Here is a 19,014-nt window from a genome sequence, read left to right as displayed (position 1 = left end):
ACCTCCATCCCTCCATTCTCCCATCCATAAACTGGTAGGAGGTCCCTGCTGCCTGGAGCCACAGTTCCCATCACCCCAGTGAGCAGGAGCTGTTGTGGGAGCCCAGCAAAGGGCTGTGCAAATGCTGTGTGACAAATGCACAGCGAGTACAGGAATATCTGAGTGCTCAGGTCACACCCAGGGTATTTCTGACCGGTGTTCCCAGTGGCAGGAACATTGCTGCATGGAGTGCGGTGAAGCGGTCTGGTCCTAAATGGAAAAATAGAGGGTTTTGTGTGTTTGCTGTTTTTCAGTCACAAAGAGCCAAAGAAAGTGCCGGTTGTTCACACCTCCCAGGCCACTGAGCTGGTTGTCACCTATTTTTTTTGCGGAGAAGAAATTCCCTACAGGAGGATGTTAAAGGCCCAGAGCCTGACACTTGGGCTCTTTAAAGAACAGCTGAGCAAAAAGGGAAATTACAGGTAAGAATCCATGATTTGTTTGTTCTTTAGTCTATTGCAGTAAATCAGTAAGTGGATGCTTCGCAGGTCTGCCCACAGTGATGCATTTACCTGGATTTCCAGAGGCTGCAGCTCTTCTTACTCTCTTCCCACTCAAACCAAGAGCATCTTTGTGGGGCCAGCTCCACTCCGTCTCTCCCCCTTGGTAGCATTAGGGTGCACTCATGCTTCAAACCTTGTCCACAAAGCTTGAATACCAGGGATGGCCTCGTGGCAAAGGCATGGAGCAGTGGTGTTAGGTTTCCAAACAGGGCTCTTTCACCTTGCTGTGGCCTCCTTGCTTTGCCTACTCATTGAATTTCTTAATGTTCTGTGATGGTGTGGCCATAAATGGGGTCAGGGAAAGGTTGGGATGCTGCATCTGAGTGGACACGGAGCTGAGATGCAGCCAGCTTGCTCTTCATTAGGGGAAAAAGAAACCTTTGTCCTGCAGGGAGGGCTCCACCAGTGATACCCAGCTCCTCCTCGGGATCACCTGGGATCCCTGCCTGTCTGGTTTCCAGGGCCCAGCTCCCAGTTTAAACAGTTTGCCCTTCCCATGGCAGTAGCTTCACATTGCCCATTTTCTGCAGTACTCTCCCTAGGGATCATCTCCTGGCACTGCTGCAGGGTGAGCAGGAGAGGGAAGTTGTGACTTTAAGAGCTGAATTTGGTGGTGTTTCAAAGAGCAGAAGGCTTGTCCCGTCACTGGCATCCTCTGCTTTAACCTCCAAATGGTCACTTGGGCTTGGTATGAGGAGTTCCCAGCTGCTGCTCCGTCACTTGCCTGTCCCTAGCTTTTGCTAGGGATGCAGATCAGAACTGGGTGACCCAAGGATGCTCTCAGGCTTGGGGTCTGTCTATGGCTGCTGTGAAGTGGGGCTGGGGCTGAAATCCTGCCAATCCTTGCCCAAAACCACCTTTGCAGCTGCCCAGCTGCCATCAGATGGCAGCAACCTGCAAGTACATCCAACCTGGACAACCTGCAGGAGAGATCCCTGGGCTTCCTGCACCCTTGTGCCGTTTCCCAGCCCCTAAAGCCTTTCCCACCCTGCTGTGCTCCTCCTCCGGCTGCTTCATGTCCCGCTTTTCCTGACCTCCCCCCTGCGCTACCACTGCTCCAAGGGCCGTGTAGTCCCACCCCCAGAAACATCCCTTTTTGTGAGTGTGTTGTTCTGTGACATGTTCAGTGTGATGCCCCACTGCAGGAATAGGCCCCTAAAACCTCTGTGGCCCAGAAGCCCCTCCAGGTGCAATTATTTGTTCCTTGTCAGACTGTAATTACTTTAGAAACAGTTTTTAAGTGACTGACAAGGATGAAACACCGTTCTGCTCAGATCTCGCCCCTTTACACCTGGGTAAAGACAATACCGAAACGTATAAAAGGAACTTGGGTACGTGCCCAGTATTTTATCTTGCACAGACACAAGGTGAAACTAATTACACCAATGTGTGCACCTCCAGGGAATCATTTTGATCTAAGCTTTGACTTTTGGCTGGACTTTGAGTGAAACTGCGGGTGACCTTCAGGGGGAAGAGGTCCGCAGTGCCCGGAGTAGCGTGTGTGTGTGTTACGGGGAGGCACTAACTAGGCTGCTTTGGTCACATCTGGCATTGATTTCTTTTTAAGGCACATTTAATAAGCATGGCTTTGAAGCCGTTGCCTTTCATTTAATGCACAAAGACACGCAGAAACGCTCCGCTCTCCAAATTCTTTATTGATTGGATCAGTTTGCGAGGCGGGTACCTCGGGCTCCCGCGATGCCAGAGCCGTGGGGCAGCCGCCGGGAAAGCGCTGCTTTGCTTCCCTTCCTCCCCCCCCCCCAAGAAAAAGGAGGAATTAAGCAGTGATTTAATACTGATGGCGTTAACAAAAAACAAACATCCACGCACAAAAAGGCTGGGTGGTGTCGGGTAATGTGAAGATGGCAGCGGTTCAGAACAGCGCTGAAGGGCCCGGCCCGCGCGCCTCGATTGGTGCCAGATGTCCCAGAAAATAAAGGAAAATAGAAAGGAAAAAAGCAAAAGAGCAAAGCTTGCCACATAAAATATGCTTCAATGGAAAGCCCATTGCTGAGCAAATACGAGCAGAGTGACTTGTTTGAAGATGTGTGGGGGAGGATGGTTTTTTTTCCCTTGTTTTGCCTCCTCTTTCTCTTGTTTTTCCCCCCCTTTTCTGTGCGAAATAAGGTTGTAATTATGGAAAAGGTCAGAGCCTGTTTTCCCAAATCCAAGCTCAGTAAACACAGCCAGGACTTGGGGTGGTGGAGGAAGTGATGGGGAAGAGCGGCTCTTATCGGGAGAGGGGCGGAGAAGGGGAAAGGGAAGAGAAAGTTCTTTGTAATTCATTCAAACTTGCCTTGGGTTTTGCTGGGTTTGGTTCACGGCTGCTGGCCTGGGGAATTGCTGCCTTGACCTGCAGCATCAAAGTTGGTGGGAGCTGGGCCATTGACTTCAATGAGCGCAGGCTCTGAAGGGCTTAAAGAAGATGGTTTTTTTCCTTGCTGAGCCATTAAAGACGCAACATGTGTCAGTGCAGCTTGGAGTGACTGTACAGAAATAAACCCTCACCGTACCTGGGCTACATGGGGCTGGTTTCATCTCTTTTGACTGAAAAGGCAGCTTTTATCCCCCTACCAAAATAATTCTGCCCTAAAAATACATAGGTTTGTGGGCTGTTGGTGCTGGGTAGTTTAAAAGGGTGGAATAGAACAGGCACTAGAAAAGAAATCAAACAAATCCTAAACCCCTTTTGTAGCTCTTCAGGTTTTAATAGTAAAAAGGAGCTTAATTTGATCTCCTTTCCCATCCTCCTAAAAGAGGAAGTGCAGAACCCTCTCCCCTAACAAACATGTGCCAGCCCCAGTTGTCCAGAAACTACAGGGGAGGGGTTAATTTTTATACATATATATATATATATATATATATGTTTTATTCTTTGTAATCCATCTGATGAAGGTTTTTCCATCCCTGGTGATCAGATGGCAAAGCCCTTTTCCAAGGGAGCAGGCATGTCCGAGGAGGTGTGCGGCGGCAGACGGACAGGCTCCCTAAATGCTACCCCTCTGAATGGAAGCCCTTCATTTGTGCATATGCAATTAAGCAGCCTTAGAAGGAAGAAAGCTCCAAACGGGATAAAAGGAACCTTTAATCAAGAAGCTGAACGGTCTAATTCAGGATAATAGAGGGGTCCTTACTGTTTGACACAGGAGGGGTGGGGGTGCTTTTTTGTCTCTGGGAGCCTTGGCTTCATGATCTAACGACCCGGAGCAAAAGAGCAGGAATGTGGGACACTGCTACTTGACCTCCCCGTGTCACGTCCCGCAGGCTGGACCAGGGCTGCTCCGTGCCTCCCGCCTGCTAGGAAGCATGGGGAAACAAGGGCAGGAGTTTCTGTCACTTAAAATGGATCCATGAATTACGCACTTGGTTGTTTCGAATGCGAGGCTCCCGGGTTGGTTTCTCCCGGTAGGAGGACTGCAGAGTTGCAGCTTGTGCGTTGCAGGAAGCTGGGATGGTTTTCTTTTAATCCATCCCTCTGCCTAAAAAGCCTCTCCTTTTAATAACAGTTGCTAATTTTAATGTTGGGCTTCAGCTTTGAAACAAGAAAACACATGAAAGAAAGAAGGTGGGGAGAGAGGGGAGCCTTAAGAATGCATTGCTTTGAAATGCTATTTATTTATGTTTTAAATAAGACATTTGACCAGAAATCACCGTGCTTTCTAATTTTCTTTACGGCTGAGGATATCCACTGCCAGCACGTACAATTTACTCACTGTAGAAGAGGCTGTCGCTGCTCCCTCCATCCCATCTCCATCCCTGCAGCTCTGGGGATGCTTTCATGTTGCAGGGCCTGAGCAGCCCTGAGGTTTTCCTGGCCACGCCAGGTGCTGGAGCAGCATCCTAGGAGGGAGAGATTGGAGAGCTGTGGTTCAAAGAGCTGCCGGAGCGTCCCTTGCTTTTCCCTGTTGATGTTTAACTGTGTTCTAATTCTCCTTCACCACAGATACTACTTCAAAAAAGCAAGCGACGAGTTTGACTGCGGCGCGGTGTTTGAAGAGATTTGGGAAGACGAAACCATCCTGCCCATGTACGAAGGGAGGATTCTTGGGAAAGTCGAAAGGATCGATTGATGGCATCTGCGTTTCGTAAGGGAGGTTAAGCTGGAAAAGGCTTTGGACACACACAGCAGTGGTGATGACAAGGAAAGGAGGAAACCAGAAACCAAACTCTGAAGGAAAGTTTTGAACCAATGAAGAAAACAAGTGAGGTCTGTGAAGACTTTGCTGAATTAGCCTTAGAGGAGTCAAAAAATGGCATTTATTATTCATGAGTTGGGTACCGAGATGATAAAAACCCTGAACTATTTATTAGAAACATGACCACTGTTGGCTATTGGAGATGCAGACCCTGTTTGAGAGACTTCCATGCATAATATATGATTTCCTGGGGATCTGAAATCTATGGACTAAGAGAAACTGTGTATAGCTTACCTTAACAGTAATCCTTATTGATATTTATTGAACAGTCTGTTTTCCCTTAAGTCCAGTTTTTGGATATGCTGCTTTAACAATGGAGAAGAGAGGGGCTGGGAAGTGGGGTGATGGGAGGAAGGATTATTCTATTTTTCTATGTTGTTCCCACTATCTAAAACTGGGAAGTTTGGCTGTGAGCATGTTCATGCTTCAGTTTCGGTTGGAGGGGGAGGAGGGAAGGAGTCACGGTGTGCCCAGTCTCTCTCCCGAGTGAAATAAGAGATAAGAACAGTAATAAAAGGCAAAATCAAGACACTGTCCTGCCACTCACCTGGAGACCGGTGCATCTTAATCTATGCTGCTCTAATTGGAAATAAAGGTCTTAAGCATTCATGTATCTTAGATGCAATAGAAGAACAGCAACATTGTGATTTCTGTCCATGGATTTCGGCGGTGTGAGGTGTTTGCTTTGCTGCTGTCAGGGGTGAGGGTACCGTGCGGTGGCCAGTGCCTCTTGGTGGAGGCAAGGTAGAGCAGAACCCTGAGCCTGGGAGAGCTGTAGAAGCCATCCAGTTCCCATTCCCGTACTTAGCGCACCAAAAGGACACGTTGCAAAAGCCAGGTTAAAAAGAGAAGTATGTATTCCACATAGCTAGCTAATTGTTTTAGCCATTCTACTTCAATGTTAGCACTACTTGTATTTCAACCACGTGTATCTAGGATGGGGCACGACTTCAGGCCGGTGTGGAGCGCGTGAATCGGTGTGTGGTGGTTTCTGGTTGGGGTTATTGGTTGGGTGGGTTGGTTGGTTGGTTGGTTGGGGGTGTTTTTTGCCTTCCCTTCACAACCCCCACGTGAGCCCGTGGGAGATGAGGGGGAAGGCTCTGTGCATCCCTTGGGCAGAGCTTCGTGTGTGCATGTGCGTGGATGTCGGGGGCAGAGCGGCCCTTTCCCGATGAGAAGACCTTGCATTTCTACAGTTGGGTTTTGTGTTGATTAAGTTAATCTGTGCATTCTGTTTGCCATTGCTACTTCGTGTAAGTCTGTATATATTGTAGACAACGTATGGTGAAAATATTAATACACTATCTCTAGTGTTTCTAAAATTGAATCAGTACAGTACCTGTGCCTGCATGGTGTTACGAGGCCATGCGTCGCCCTATATTCAGGGTTCAAGCTTTCCCTTGTTTGTTTAAGGGGTTTATGTATAAATCTATTTTATGCCTTTTATTACAAGTCCTGTACTCATGACTTTTGCCATGGCATTTTGTTCTACTTATACTGTAAATTATGCATTATAAAGAGTTTCATTTAAAAAAAATTACTTGGTACAATAATTATTGTAATTAAGAGATGTAGCCTTTATTAAAATTTTATATTTTTCAAATTAACATTGTCTGACTTTTTTTCCCCCTTAATGCCTTAAATTGTTTTTTTTCTCATGTAAGGTGGAAACAGCAGCTGAGCTCTACCTTGCCCTTTCCCTCTCTTACCCTGGCAGGGGCTATTCCCATTGGGAAGCTCAAGAAAGGCAAGGCAAAGGCTGGGCTGCACTTCAGTGCAACGATTAAATCATTTACAGCTCCTTCAGGTAACAGCTACCAATTTAGCATGACCTTATTGCAACACTGAGCCTACCTGATGGAGAGAGAACAGGCTGATGGAGGAGAGAGGACTTCCTCTTGCTCTGTAAGTGGGTTCATGAAGCCAGGGTGTGATGTTCGAAGGGATGGAGTGGTCCAGGAGCTCTCCTGCAGGATCATGGCACATCAGAAGGTCTTCATCCTTGGGTGATGGAGGGTGGGCACAGCCTTACCCAGGTGGAGTTGAGCTGGCACTGCTCACCTGCATCACCTGCCAGAGCAAAACACACCTTTGTCAAGTCACAGAATCGTAGAGGGGTTTGGGTTGGAAGGGACCTTAAAGACCATCCAGGTCCACAGGCAGGGGCACATTCCACTGGACCAGGATGCTCAAAGCCCCATCCAACCTGGCTCACAGTTAGCCAAGTCCTGGCTAATGCGGCTGTGTCAGCCAAGATGAAGTAGAGAGAGATGTGATGGAAGGTGCTGAGCAGGACAAACACTGGGAAGCTCTCACCCCTGCACCTTCCCCCATTGGTATTTATGGCCCAAACCCTATTTTATAGCTGAACGAGCTTAATTTGTTCCTGAGGGAAGCTGCCCATTCCAGGCATGGATTTGTCTCCCAGCTGTTGCCCAGACCTTCCCCGGCTCAAGCGAGTAACCCTGGGAAAGCGATTGTGGAAATGCTTTTGGTCTGTCCTGTTGGTAACCAAAGCCAGGCTCTTTTCTTCTGCTGCACCAATGGCACCAACCAGGGCTTTTCCCTCCCCCCCTTCTCTCCCCACCCTATTTTCTTCTATGAGGTTTTAAATGATCTGGGTTATTTTGTGTGTATGAGAAGACTTCATTTAAAACATCAGTAAAACTTCTATCAAAGGGCTCCGCTTCACACCGAGTACACAGAGCTCCGGACTGGATCCTGCGGTTCAAGGGAGCTGCAGGCACTTTTACACATTTAAATGGATGGTGCCTTGTTTTAGAAAAGCCATCTGAAGTTCATGGGGTTCATCTTAATTGATAAGCTGGACATAACGGATGGGTGTAGGGAGACTTCAACAACATAAGGGAAGAAAGACAGAGGTTTTTTTCCCCCTTCTCTTTTTTTAGTCTCCCATCAAAGGTTGGGAACTTAGCACTACACTGTAGTATTATTTTTCTTCTGCTATTAAAATGAATCACACTGTGCCTAATTCTTCTTGGGAAGATGAATGTGTTTGAGGCAGCTTGAAGCCATTCAGCGCCTCGCAAGCCTTTGCATCTTTCTATCAATGTTCCAAAATACCTCTGTTTTTTGGATGTCTGTAGAAACAAAATAGAAAATGGCTTCAAATACATGGCAGGCTGTTTAGTGGAGATGAAAGGGTATTTGAATCGTCTTTTAAAATGAATGAAAAGTGAATCCTCTCTTCTGTTTCAATTATAAGTGGGACATGGAGCTCGTTAGACGCCACCTTAATGTGTGACACTGAAAACGTTCACTTACCTTCAGCCCCTCGGAAACAGTTGTTTTGCCACTTGTCTGGGGCTGGAGATGGTGATTGCAGGTCTGCCTTGTCAGCTGCTAACTGGAGAGGAGTTCTGCTGGAAGAGTGCAGCATCCAACCTGGGTGTAAGCGGAACAGGAGGTGGGGAGGGAGTGAGAACCTCATTTTGACCCAAGCATTGGGTTTCTTTAGTTGAGCTCAAGTGTATCAGGTTAAACAACAGCAGTGCCCACAGAGCCCCTTGCAGTGCTATGGTACTTACCAAAATGTCCTGGTTTGGTACCAAAATGTCCTGGTTTGGTACTTCCAGAGGAGGGATCCAAAATGTCCCAGACTGGGGCCTTCAAGAGGAGGAACATCAACAGCAAGCACCCTGCACTGCAGAAATGATGATGTGAGTGAGACCAAACCACTCCATACACTGAAATCTCACTAATACTTAACACCTAGAGCATCTTTCGTGCTGAAAACACATTAAGCCCCACAACAGCCATGGAGGAAGGTAACCTGCCTGCATTAGACCATAGCATGGTGGAGAATTGGTATGGGTGGGCTCAGGTGAGCTTCAAAGCATCGTGTTTGCTCTGTGTTTGTGTCACCATCCAGCAGAAACACCAGCCCTGGTGTCTGCACAGTTAAAACACATTGATGGCCCTTTAATGGTCCTCAGGAGCTTTTAGGGCACAGAGCCTGGAGAAAGCAGTGGGCTGGGAATCACCCGGGGGCTTCTTTAGGGAGGAAATCCCCACTTTCCCAAGTGTTCCACAGCTGGAAGTTGTTGGAGGGGCAATGGGCTTGCTCAGTCCCCAGTAAAGCCTTGAAGCAGTGGGGAATAGGGCTGGGAATGGTGCATCCATGGGGCCCGTTCTCTCTGTGATAAGTGGGAACAAGGACCCTGGAAATGTGCCTTTTGCTTCCCTCAGCATAAACCCAGGCTGTGTCTGGATGCAGAAAGCATCCCAGCCCTTGCTTGCAGGCCTCTCCGCTGTGACACAGTGCATAGGAGGAACAGATTTGTGTTCTCCTCTCTCTGCTTGGCATTGCCTGGCTCAAAGAGTGCAGAAGGTCTGAGTCAGTGCCCATAACCACACCTGAGCCTGCCCCCACAGTCAGAAGCTTACAATCGAATGATGTTAGAGCCCCCTCAAGGCGTAACCTCCATCTCTGCCCAGTTCCAGTTTGCAGCGAGAGCAGGAGGTGGGGACAGTGTCAGTACGCACTGAGGGCGCTGACTCACAAGCACTGGCACATCCTCACTGGAAGAGGTTTGTGCTTTGGGAAGAGGTACCCCAGCCCCATGGCAGGGTGAGGACACATCCCTGACACAGGTGCCTACATCCAATGGTGTTCTCAGCTGGTAAAACCAACTCAACCCCCCAAAATTCCTGGAAATGGGAAGTGGAGGAGCGATGCCACCTGCCTCCTGCAGCACCAAGGACCAGCGGATACAGGAGCCAGGCAACAATGTCCTGGGAATCCTTTGTCCATAAAACCAGTGCACAGACTAAGCGAGCTGCCACCATCCCACAGCTCCCCTGCACCATCAGAGGCGATGGGAAGCTCCCACCCTATCACAACACACCATTTACAGCATCCCGAGGCACATCACTTCTGTCCAAACCCTTCCAGAGCCCTTCTGCAAACCCAGTTCTCGAACAGTAAAAGACCCCAAAACAGTGACAAAAATCCCTTTATAAGCAAACAGATTGTAGGCTCTCTGTTATTTTTAACAGTGTCAGTATTGGGGAGGGTGCTTTGAGCTGAAGTCCCATGAAAACTCCCTCCTTTTCCCAGGTGCTGGAATCTGCAGCACTTCCTATTCCCCCCCCCCCCAGCCTTTCCCAAGTCTCCCTGAGGTTTCTCTCCCCTTTACCTATGGATTTTATTCCCTCTAATCCCATAAATCAGTTGTGCACTGGCTGGGCTGGAGGTGCTGCTGGTTCACATCGGCAGCATCATTCCCTTTCTCTTTCACCTTCCATTAACCTCCTGTTCCTCAAACACCTTCCTCGGAGCACTGCACTCCTGCAGCAACCTCAGATTAATTAAAGAGGAAAACACGAAAGGAGCACTGGGGCTTTAAACGAGGCTCCTATCCCATCGCTTTCAAACGCTCCCTCTTAATCACAGAGCCCAGAAAACACCCACACAGAGGAGGATGGAGACTTATTTAAGGCAAATCATCTCCCTTCCCCTCTGAAGAGGGGACCAGGCTCCCTCTGGATGCTGAAAGCAGCTCTGGTTCAGCTCCTTCCCATTCTTCCCAGCGACATCCCTGATTCCTGCCCGCAGCCTTGCCCAGCCATGCACACACACATTCCTTCCCCCTTGCCTTCATTAACACGTTGCTAATCAGGATGAAGAGTCTCTCTAACACGTAAACCCTGCCATGCCGTATGTTTTAGCCTCTCTTCTCAATTAAATGAGTGTTGCGATGCGTTTAATCTTCAGGGAGCATTGAACCCACGCAGCGAGAGGGGAGGTTAATTTTGGACATCAGATCTAGGCAATAGCATAATTTCAGCCAATTTTGGCTGACCTCCCTGGGCAATGCCCTTCATCTCTTTCATGAGGGGGAGCTATTTTTAGGGAAGAAAGCCCATTAAGTCTTGGCTCCCTTAATTCAGCCCGTCACTGGGTGAGGTTTGACAGGTAGATCTTGCCTTATTGCTATTATTTTGGGTTAAAAAAATAAATAAAAAGGAAACAGAAAGGCCCTCTGGGAATTCTGCCTTTCAACGTTTGCCTTGGGCCCTGCAGGAGTCGGGAACATCTCTGAGCCCTACAGCTCAGCCTGCTTTGAAACGGCCGCCTCGTCATTCCTGGTGCATGGCGCCAGCGCTGCCTCCTCATCTGCAGTCACAGCGCTCCTGCTCCCGCTCCCACCAGCACTGCAGCTCTCCTCACCTCCCCTTCTTCTGCTGGGCTGGCTCAAAGTGAGCTCGTGTTCCCTCCCAAATCCTTCAAAAGACCTGGGATACGCAGGATGCATGGCCGGGATGCTCCTACTTCAGCTCTTCCCTTTGCCCTCGCTTGCAGAGCTGAAAGCTCAGCATCACCCCTATGAAGGAGCCCAGTTCACACTGAAGGCCTCATCCAGCCCTAAAATATGAACCAGCAAAACCCCTCCATCCCTTTGAAGTACTTGCAGGTGGCTGTGGCAGCCAAGAACAAAAGGTTTGTGCCTTTTCCAAAGCCCTGTTACCCAAACCCCTTCCATCTCTAAAGGTTTTCCAGCACAAGCACAACGTCCTCTCCAGACATTTCACAGGAAGCTGTCAACCAGAAAGTCTCTCATTGACAAGACATGAAGGACAGACATGAAGGATTACACAGCAGGTGATGGGTCTCTGCCTTCAGACCTGAACCAACCAACCTCCCACCGGCCCCAGCAGGGCAGAGGCGAAGGATGGGGTTTGGGGACCAGACACAGCTCCTGGGACAGATGCTGTAAATCCAGCTGGCATCCAAAGATGATTTGGGAATAACAAGGGGGCAGCTGATGGCACATGCAGGTGGGGAATGGCTGGGCAGGGGTTAAACCCTGCCCTGTGTTGCTGCCATGCAAAAACCAGGCAAAGCACCAGAGTTTTGCATTGAGATTCAAATGCCCAGATCAAAGCAGAGCTCCAGGAAGGAAGGGCCAATTTAGGTTGGAACCAGAGAAAACTTTCTCAGCTAACTTCTGGGAAGTGAAACAACCAGGTCTCAGAAAGCTTCCATCAAAAGGGTACCTTGAAGGGAGATGAGTTTCCGCAGGAGCATCCTGCAGGGAATTATTACTGGATCACAGCACACCCCATCACAAACCTGCCCTGCTCTTTTGAACCTGTCACCAAAACGCCCTTGTTCTTCCAGAATAGGATGAGCTTGAGTCCTGCCAAGCACAGCCCGCTGCTGATGGCACAGTGGCATTCCCATCCCGGCATTCCCGAGAGCCACTGCCCTGACTGAGCCAAACGCCCAAAGCCTTCAGGGACAACCCGTGTCCAAGTCGGGCTCCATGGCCTTTCGGGATGGCGGCTGGCCCGTAACTCAGCATTTGATGAAGCAGCCAAAAGACTATTTCCGACTTTTTCTTCCTCGCTGTTTATTCCAAAGCAAACAAACAAACGGAGAGAAAAAAGGAAAAGTTTGAGAGTTCAACGCTGCTGATTTATGGCTCTGCCCTTTCTCCTTCGGGATTCATTGCCCTGACCCTGCTTGAGCCGGGAAGAGGAGGGCTCGCTCTTACCTTGCCTGTGCGACAGGTTGCCAAAGGAGGGGAAAGTGTCTACTCCCTCACTCCAGTAGCGTGCAGTGCTTTTGTGTTTGAGGCTTTGTAGCTCTGAAATGCCTTTAGAACCCCTTTGCCCCTGTCCAATGTGGGGTGTTTAATTACCAGGTAAAAGAAGTTGTGTAGACTCCATTTAATTATTTGATTGCACAGTAACCAAAGGGTGTAAGAGGGCTGTAGCCAGAAGGCACTTCAAAGCGCTGCCTTGATGTTCCTTAGTGGGCATTAATGGTTTCTGAAGGCAGGAGATTGTTTCAAAAACCCCTATATTAAAACCCTCCTCATGATCCCGCCAGCAATCTCCCAAAAATGCATAAACACTGGAATCCTCTGCCAGGGAGGAAAAAAAGAGTTCAAAGGGATCCGAGAGTTTTCATGTAAAGTTTGGAGTTTAAGGCGTGACTGTTGGCTATGGAGCCCCACTGTTTGAACTCTTGTTTATTAAAAACAGTTTCCCAGCGTTTCACAGGGTTCAGAAAGACAACAGCAAAGCGCAGCCTCTTTCACAGCGCCCTGTTTAAAGGCTCCATTGATTTCTACCTTTGTGTTTTATCTTTTCTCTCTTTTTTTTTTGGTGATCAAATGCTGAAGTTTAGCACAATATCCAAGAGGAAAGCAGAGCTGGGGCTGCCGAGGAGAGAACAGCTCGGGAATAAGGCTTTGACTTGCTTTTTCACAAGGCTTTGTAACAGTTCACTCCACACTCCTCAGTGCCCCAGAAGGCTGGGTGACAGCAACAGCAGCATTAGGAAATGACAACTTGGCTGGCCCCAAGCTCCAACTGCCTGTTTGATATCATCACCAAGCCTCCAGCCTTTATCTGAGCCCGAGCACTCAATCCACGTCCAGCCAAACAATCGGCCACCAGGGAAAGAAAAGTCTCTTCTTTTATTATTCTCAGGGTGGGAGGTAATCCCCCAGCCTGTCCTGTCTGGGCATGCATCTTAGTGCTGATGAGCCCATCACCACCGCTCCAAGAGCGGTCTCATTCTTCCCTGTGCTTACACATCCCTCTTCCCTGTGCCTTCAGCCAGCCTCAGCTGCTCAAAAACCTCCTGCTTTTTTAAACCAAGGGGCTTTGGCTAGCAATGAAGTGAAAGGGAACCTGCAGCATGCAGCAGCCATTGGCCAAGCCTGGGAAGGAGATGGGCTTTGAAAGGGCAGCATCTGGAGCCACTGAATGTCTCGCAGTGAGATGCGGTGATGCCTGCAGGGAGAGGAGCACAGGGACATGCAGGAGCACTGGGAAAATCCTGTGCTGTCCTGGGAAAAAGGCTCACAGAGGAGTGTTTTTGCAAGTTCTTAAGTCTAACTGGAGAGATCTGAAGATAACACGGCTCAGAGCTGCCTGAGCTTTGCCTTAACTACAGAGGCCACCATCCACCCAGCGCAGGTCTGTGAGTATCGCCAGCAGACATTGTAAAAGGCACGTTAGGAGCAGAGTTAAGGTAAACATGAACCCAAACAAACAGAAACATCTGCTGAGCAGGTAGCCTGAGAATAAACTCCTTGTTAAAGCTGCTCTCCAGGCTCAGTCCTCAGCTCCAAGTCACCAGGGCACTGCCAGGTGACACCAGCATTGGTTCTGACGCAGGAGAGAAAGAGCTAATAATAGTGTTATGTCAAAGCCTGACTTTGTCTTGCACAAGCACAGCACAGGGAAGGGAAAATGGGAGTGGAAGGGAAAATAGGAAACAGTTCTGAGTCTCAGGGCTCAGTCCTGCTTGGCAAATGGGGCTGGGAGCTAACAGGAGACCACTCAGAATGATAGAATGGATTGGGTTGGAAGGGACCTTAAAGCTCATCTGCCCTGCCATAGGCAGGGATGCCTTCCACTAGAGCAGGGTGCTCCAAGCCCCATCCAACCTGGCCTTGAGTTCATGCTTGACCACTGATCCTACAAAGTCTCTGTGCTGGAGCAGGATGGGGTAAGATGGAGAGAGGATTTCTAGTTCTCCCTCAAGAGAAATGGGGATGTGCAGTGGAATAAGGCAAACTGAGGTGAGATCAGTCCATGGGCATTGAGATCACTCTCAGGACTTTGCACCAGAGGAGACACATTCAAACCTGAGGACAAGAAATGCCATCCTCTTTGAATGAGGAGATGCTGGCTATGAGGGACTGCATGTGAAAATGTCTCGTGTGCTTTACAGTCATGGAGATAAACTCAGATTTTAAATGCTGTGGGGAAAGAAACTGAAGAAAACCCCACAAAAAGCAGTCTCAAAGGAAGGAGCACCTTGTTTCTGCTCCAAGCAGCTGATGGCAAAGCCCTGCTCCAAAGATTTCCCTGCCTCTCTCTGACCATCCACCCAGCACAATGATAGCAGAGAGCTGAGGTTATTCTCCTGCCATCCCCACTCACAGGAAAAATCTCCTCCTTCCAAACTCCAGGGACTGATGGAAAATATGAACTTAATTTTGGGTTCTGTTTTCCTTAAATCGGCGCAGTTCCAGTAAAATCAGATTAAAATACCTCCAGTTCCTGATGTTTGGGGATATTTAAAGTCAGATCAAAGCACTTCTAACCAGTCCTTTTGGTAGCACGTTTGATGAGAAACACAGGTGCACTAATATATGAAGCTAGCAGCCAGGCTGATTTAAATGCTGCCTTGCAATCCTGCCTCTGATCCCCTTAACCATCAGCTGGGGGAGGGAGAAGGAATGGATGGATGATGTTTTAATAGAAGACTCCTTTTTATTTTTTTGCTGGATGCAATTTGAGCTGCTTCATTTTCTGCATGAAAACTTTGCCCTTTTTTATGCCTTTATTTCTTTTCCTTCTAATAATTACAAATAGAAGGAGACTGTCAGGCAATGGAGACCCGTGGAGAGGTGGAGGGGAAAGCGAGTTACTCTTTCAAGTGCAAGGTGTTGGCTTGTGCTTGCATGGAACCAAGTGCAAGCTCCACATCTCATGCACAGAGCCCAACCACTGCATCACCATGGGGTTGAATCCTGCTGGATGGGTCTGGGCAGGGAGAACTAGGATCAGGGTGGGCTCAGCAACTCGGCTGTGTTCCTGTATTGGATGGGGAATGCTCTCCAAACCACACAGAGCTTCACAGGGGGGGTTATACACATTCCCCTGGAGGCATTTAGCTGGGAATTTTGGGGTTTGGAGAAGAGAACCCAACCCAACTGTACTCAGTGAATATGAATGGGGTTTAGACAACTTTCTGCAGAGTTAACCCAAACCCAAGCAGTGGGATGCAGAGCGGAGCTGTTCCAGGGGCATGGATCCTCCCCTGGTGTTTTGGATACCAGTCAAAGATTCCGAGATGCCACATTTCACCCAAGACTTGGTCCTCTTGGGTTTTCCTTGTCCTGCCTCCAAACAGCACCTGCTCCCTTCAAAACACACCCAGAACGAAGGCAGGTTACACAGAACCGTTTGACAGCCCCAATTAGAAGTTGCTGCTGTTATACTTGAGGGAAATCAGAGTGTTTCCTACAAAGGGTTCAGCCCTGATTGTTGACAAACGACATGACCCCAGCAATTCGTCCCCACTGGGACAGGATGGGAAGTGCTATAGGATTTTCTCTGCTGGGAGCTTTCAAGTTTTATTGTGTGCAATTAAAATGCAGATGAATAACACAGTAAAATAATAAAATGCTGCTCATAAAAGTGCCCCAGTGAAACAAAACTGTCAAAACACAGAGGGGAAAAAAACCCCAAACCAACAAAAGAGCAAACATCGCTTCCTCTCAAAAAATCATGGAAGTTTAAACAAACTCATTGTTATCAGGAGATAGCAAAGGCAGGGGTTTGGTTACAGCTTGCCCCTGCTCATCTACAGCTCCTCAAGAAGGGATCCAGAGCTTGAAGTGATGCCCTGCAGAAGATGGGTCCCCATGCAGGCCCCCAGCCCTACATTGCCCCTAGGGCATCCCAACCTCATCACAAACCCTACCTTCACACCCAGAAGCATGAAGACACCATCCTGTCCTGCACCAAGAGACTGCTTGGGCCAAGTGCTTTTGCTATGTGCAGTGACAAGCAGTCCCTAAGATATAGTTGGGAACTTTGTGCATCTTCCATGTGATTTTGCTGCAAAAGGGATAACTGGAACCCTGCTGGCACTGCATGGTTAGGGAATTGCTCCATGTGTGTAAGAGAGATTGTTTTAAGCTAGCTACTGTCCAGTTACTTACTAAAAGGCTCAGAAAAAGCCAGGCTTAGACTGTCAACTCAAGTGCTGGCAAGTCAGAAGATGGCCCTGATCCCTCCCCCAGCAGATGCAGTCCTGCAGATCGATCCGTCACTCCCCCAGAATCCACCCAGACTTCCACAGGAACAGGTTTCACTCCGTTTAAACCCTAATAATAATAAAAAAGAGCTATATTTCTCTTGTGATAAATTACAGGGCTCAACAGAAAACAAGGCCAATAACAGAGAAGAAAAATAAGCAAGGACATAGAGCCTGGACATTCAGAATCAGATATTAAACTGAATGGCAGCAGGTGCTTTGCAGCGGTTTGAGCACTGCTCCAACAAACCCAGGCAAACCAAGGTGCAGGTTGGACACTGTACCTGCACTTGCAGTTCAGGTATATGATCCAGCAGTGAAGTAAAGAGCAAGAGAAAGGGCAGGAGGAACCTACTTCTGCATGGCACAGGAGACACCCAGTGATGGAAGGTGTTCCTTTTCCCTCTGTCCCTCCCAAATACTGCAAAGACATTTAAATCATCTTCAGCAGGTTGTTCTACCTCATAATAGAGTCCACAGAGGTGTTTCCCATTATCAGAGGTGTCTCTATGTTGCACTGACCCTGGCTGCATCCCTCAGCAGACAGATGCTGTGGTGGGGCCAGACTTGCTCCTAAATTCAGCCCTTCCCATCTCCCTCAGAATGTGCTCATCCCATGGACCACTTACACAGCATCTCACACTGAGCAGCTGGTACCCAAACCCCATTGGGCAGCCTGTCTATGAGCTCCCTTGCTGCTGCACGGGCAGCTCACATTCAGCACTGCAGAGCTCCTGGCTGACCAAGCTGGGCTCTGAGTTTTGTCCATGACACAGGAATAGATTTGTATTTATTTCCCTCTTCACAGCGTTGAGCAATACCCAGCATGTGCACATCAGGACTTGTGCAAAACGCTGCCTCACGCCAACGTTCTGGGATGGAAACCCAGGATGCTGACATGCTTCATCCTGATTTCCTGGCCTTAGCAATGCCTAAACTGCAGCTTGCTCAGCCCCTCACCCTGCCTCCTGCTGAGAGCCCTCTGCAGATGCTGCTGCACTAAAATGCCCAAACAGGGGCCACATGAACAGGCTCCAGGGAGGTTTTCCTCCCTGCGCAGCCCAAGAGGGATGAGGTGATGCCCATCCAGGTTACTGCTTTAGTCTAAATCCATCCTTTCACCGCTCTAAAGCGATTGCTTCAGGCAGAGCCTTCTCTGGGGTCCAGGATCTCTTTCTTGCTTTTTATGAGTTTTTTGCCTAATTATGGAATCTCTTTCAATCTAGACCTGCTTTGATCATGGCTGGCCCCAGAGAGAAGCCATCTCATCTGGATCGACTGAGGAAAGAAAAGAGATGATAGGCAGAAGTGACCTGCCCAGATGACTAAGAAAATAAGCAGCAAAGCAAAGATCTGAACACAAGCTGTAGAGAAACCTTCCTCCTTGTGATCAATCACCACATCCTTCCAGGTAAACCGCATTCTAATGGGAGCTAGGGGCGAGCCATCACTTAGCACTTTCTATGGCTATTCTGCTCCCCCTGGTATAGGTGGGATGAGGATGGATCATTCCTGGTGCAATCTGAGCCCTCAAAGGAGATTTCTGAGCCAGGACATGTTACTGGTGCAGGAGGAAGCCACCCCAGTTCACCAGTGCGGAGGAGACCCCGCTCTGATTCAGCTAAGAGATCACAAATGGCTTCCTATCAAACCCAGCTAAACGAGATCTCTCCAGAAAAGGGCCATTTTCAGTGCCACTCGGATTATTTGCCCTCTGTTGTCTTCCATAAAGGATACTGTGAAGTTAATGATCCAGCCGTGGAATTTTAAATAGCTGCTTCATGACTAACAACATGTGCTCTGGATCAGCTCGAGCCTCTATTTACATATTTCCCATGATAAGTCAACATATGGTTCTTGTTTGTAACATGGACTTGCTCTCTTCATATTATTACCATTTTTTTAACTTCTTTTCACAATTACAGGGGGAAAACCCGTTTTTCTTACAATTATTGCTAGAAAAAGCACTGTACAAATAAGAAGCTATTAGGGGATCTAGAAGCCTGCTAATTGCTCTAATTTGATTCCCACTCCATCCCGAGCTGGTTTGTTGCACAGGGGCTGATCCATGAGCGCTGTTGGATGCAGGAGGTCAGCTCCCTCCCCATCACGCCACGGGATGGGGTTTCACAACCCTTCCTGACAGCTTGGCAGTGGCACTCTTTGGGAATCTTGCACTAACGGGTTGAATTTCTTCCCGTTGGAATTTGCAGCTCTAAGGACGTAGAAAATTTGTACAATTGTTGTTGTTGTTTCTCTTCCCTCCCCCTTTTCCCTCCCCACATCAAAGCATCGGTCAATGGCTGGATATAAACATCCCAACTGCTCTCATGGCACGGATGGAATCACAGAAATTGGCTTTTTCCAAACTCCCGGTGTCGTTCTCCCTGGTGTTTGCTCCCCCCACTCCTCTCAATGCAAGTCCTGAGGTTTCACCTATTTCCTTTGGGAGATTATTCCACAT

At 48.5% G+C, this 19,014-nt stretch overlaps 1 protein-coding gene and 1 long non-coding RNA gene across 4 annotated transcripts in view; one reads left to right on the top strand and one right to left on the bottom strand.

The window, feature by feature from the left end:
• AXIN2 (axin 2) overlaps positions 1–5,270 on the top strand; it is a 22,879-nt gene extending 17,609 nt beyond the window's left edge. For both annotated transcript variants that reach the window (XM_061377221.1, XM_061377220.1), the window contains exons 9-10: positions 294–461; positions 4,486–5,270. In XM_061377221.1, coding sequence (XP_061233205.1) covers positions 294–461; positions 4,486–4,612 — 295 coding nt within the window. In that variant the 3' untranslated portion in view covers positions 4,613–5,270. The remainder of the gene's footprint in view (positions 1–293; positions 462–4,485) is intronic.
• The window catches only part of LOC133225125 (uncharacterized), a 27,205-nt gene continuing 12,324 nt past the window's right edge, over positions 4,134–19,014 (bottom strand). The window contains exons 2-4 of one of the 2 annotated variants that reach the window (XR_009729035.1): positions 8,308–8,402; positions 6,593–6,808; positions 4,134–4,382 (exon numbers count right to left, since the gene is read on the bottom strand). This is a non-coding gene — a long non-coding RNA (uncharacterized LOC133225125). The remainder of the gene's footprint in view (positions 4,383–6,592; positions 6,809–8,307; positions 8,403–19,014) is intronic. The other variant, XR_009729036.1, reaches the window with a different exon arrangement.

The sequence above is a fragment of the Neopsephotus bourkii genome, unplaced genomic scaffold (assembly GCF_033783945.1).
Source record: "Neopsephotus bourkii isolate Nb327-2 ecotype Australia unplaced genomic scaffold, CSIRO-AGI_Nbou_v1 NB_1749, whole genome shotgun sequence".
Classification (NCBI taxonomy): Eukaryota; Metazoa; Chordata; class Aves; order Psittaciformes; family Psittacidae; genus Neopsephotus; species Neopsephotus bourkii.
This window is presented reverse-complemented; position numbering and strand designations above follow the sequence as displayed.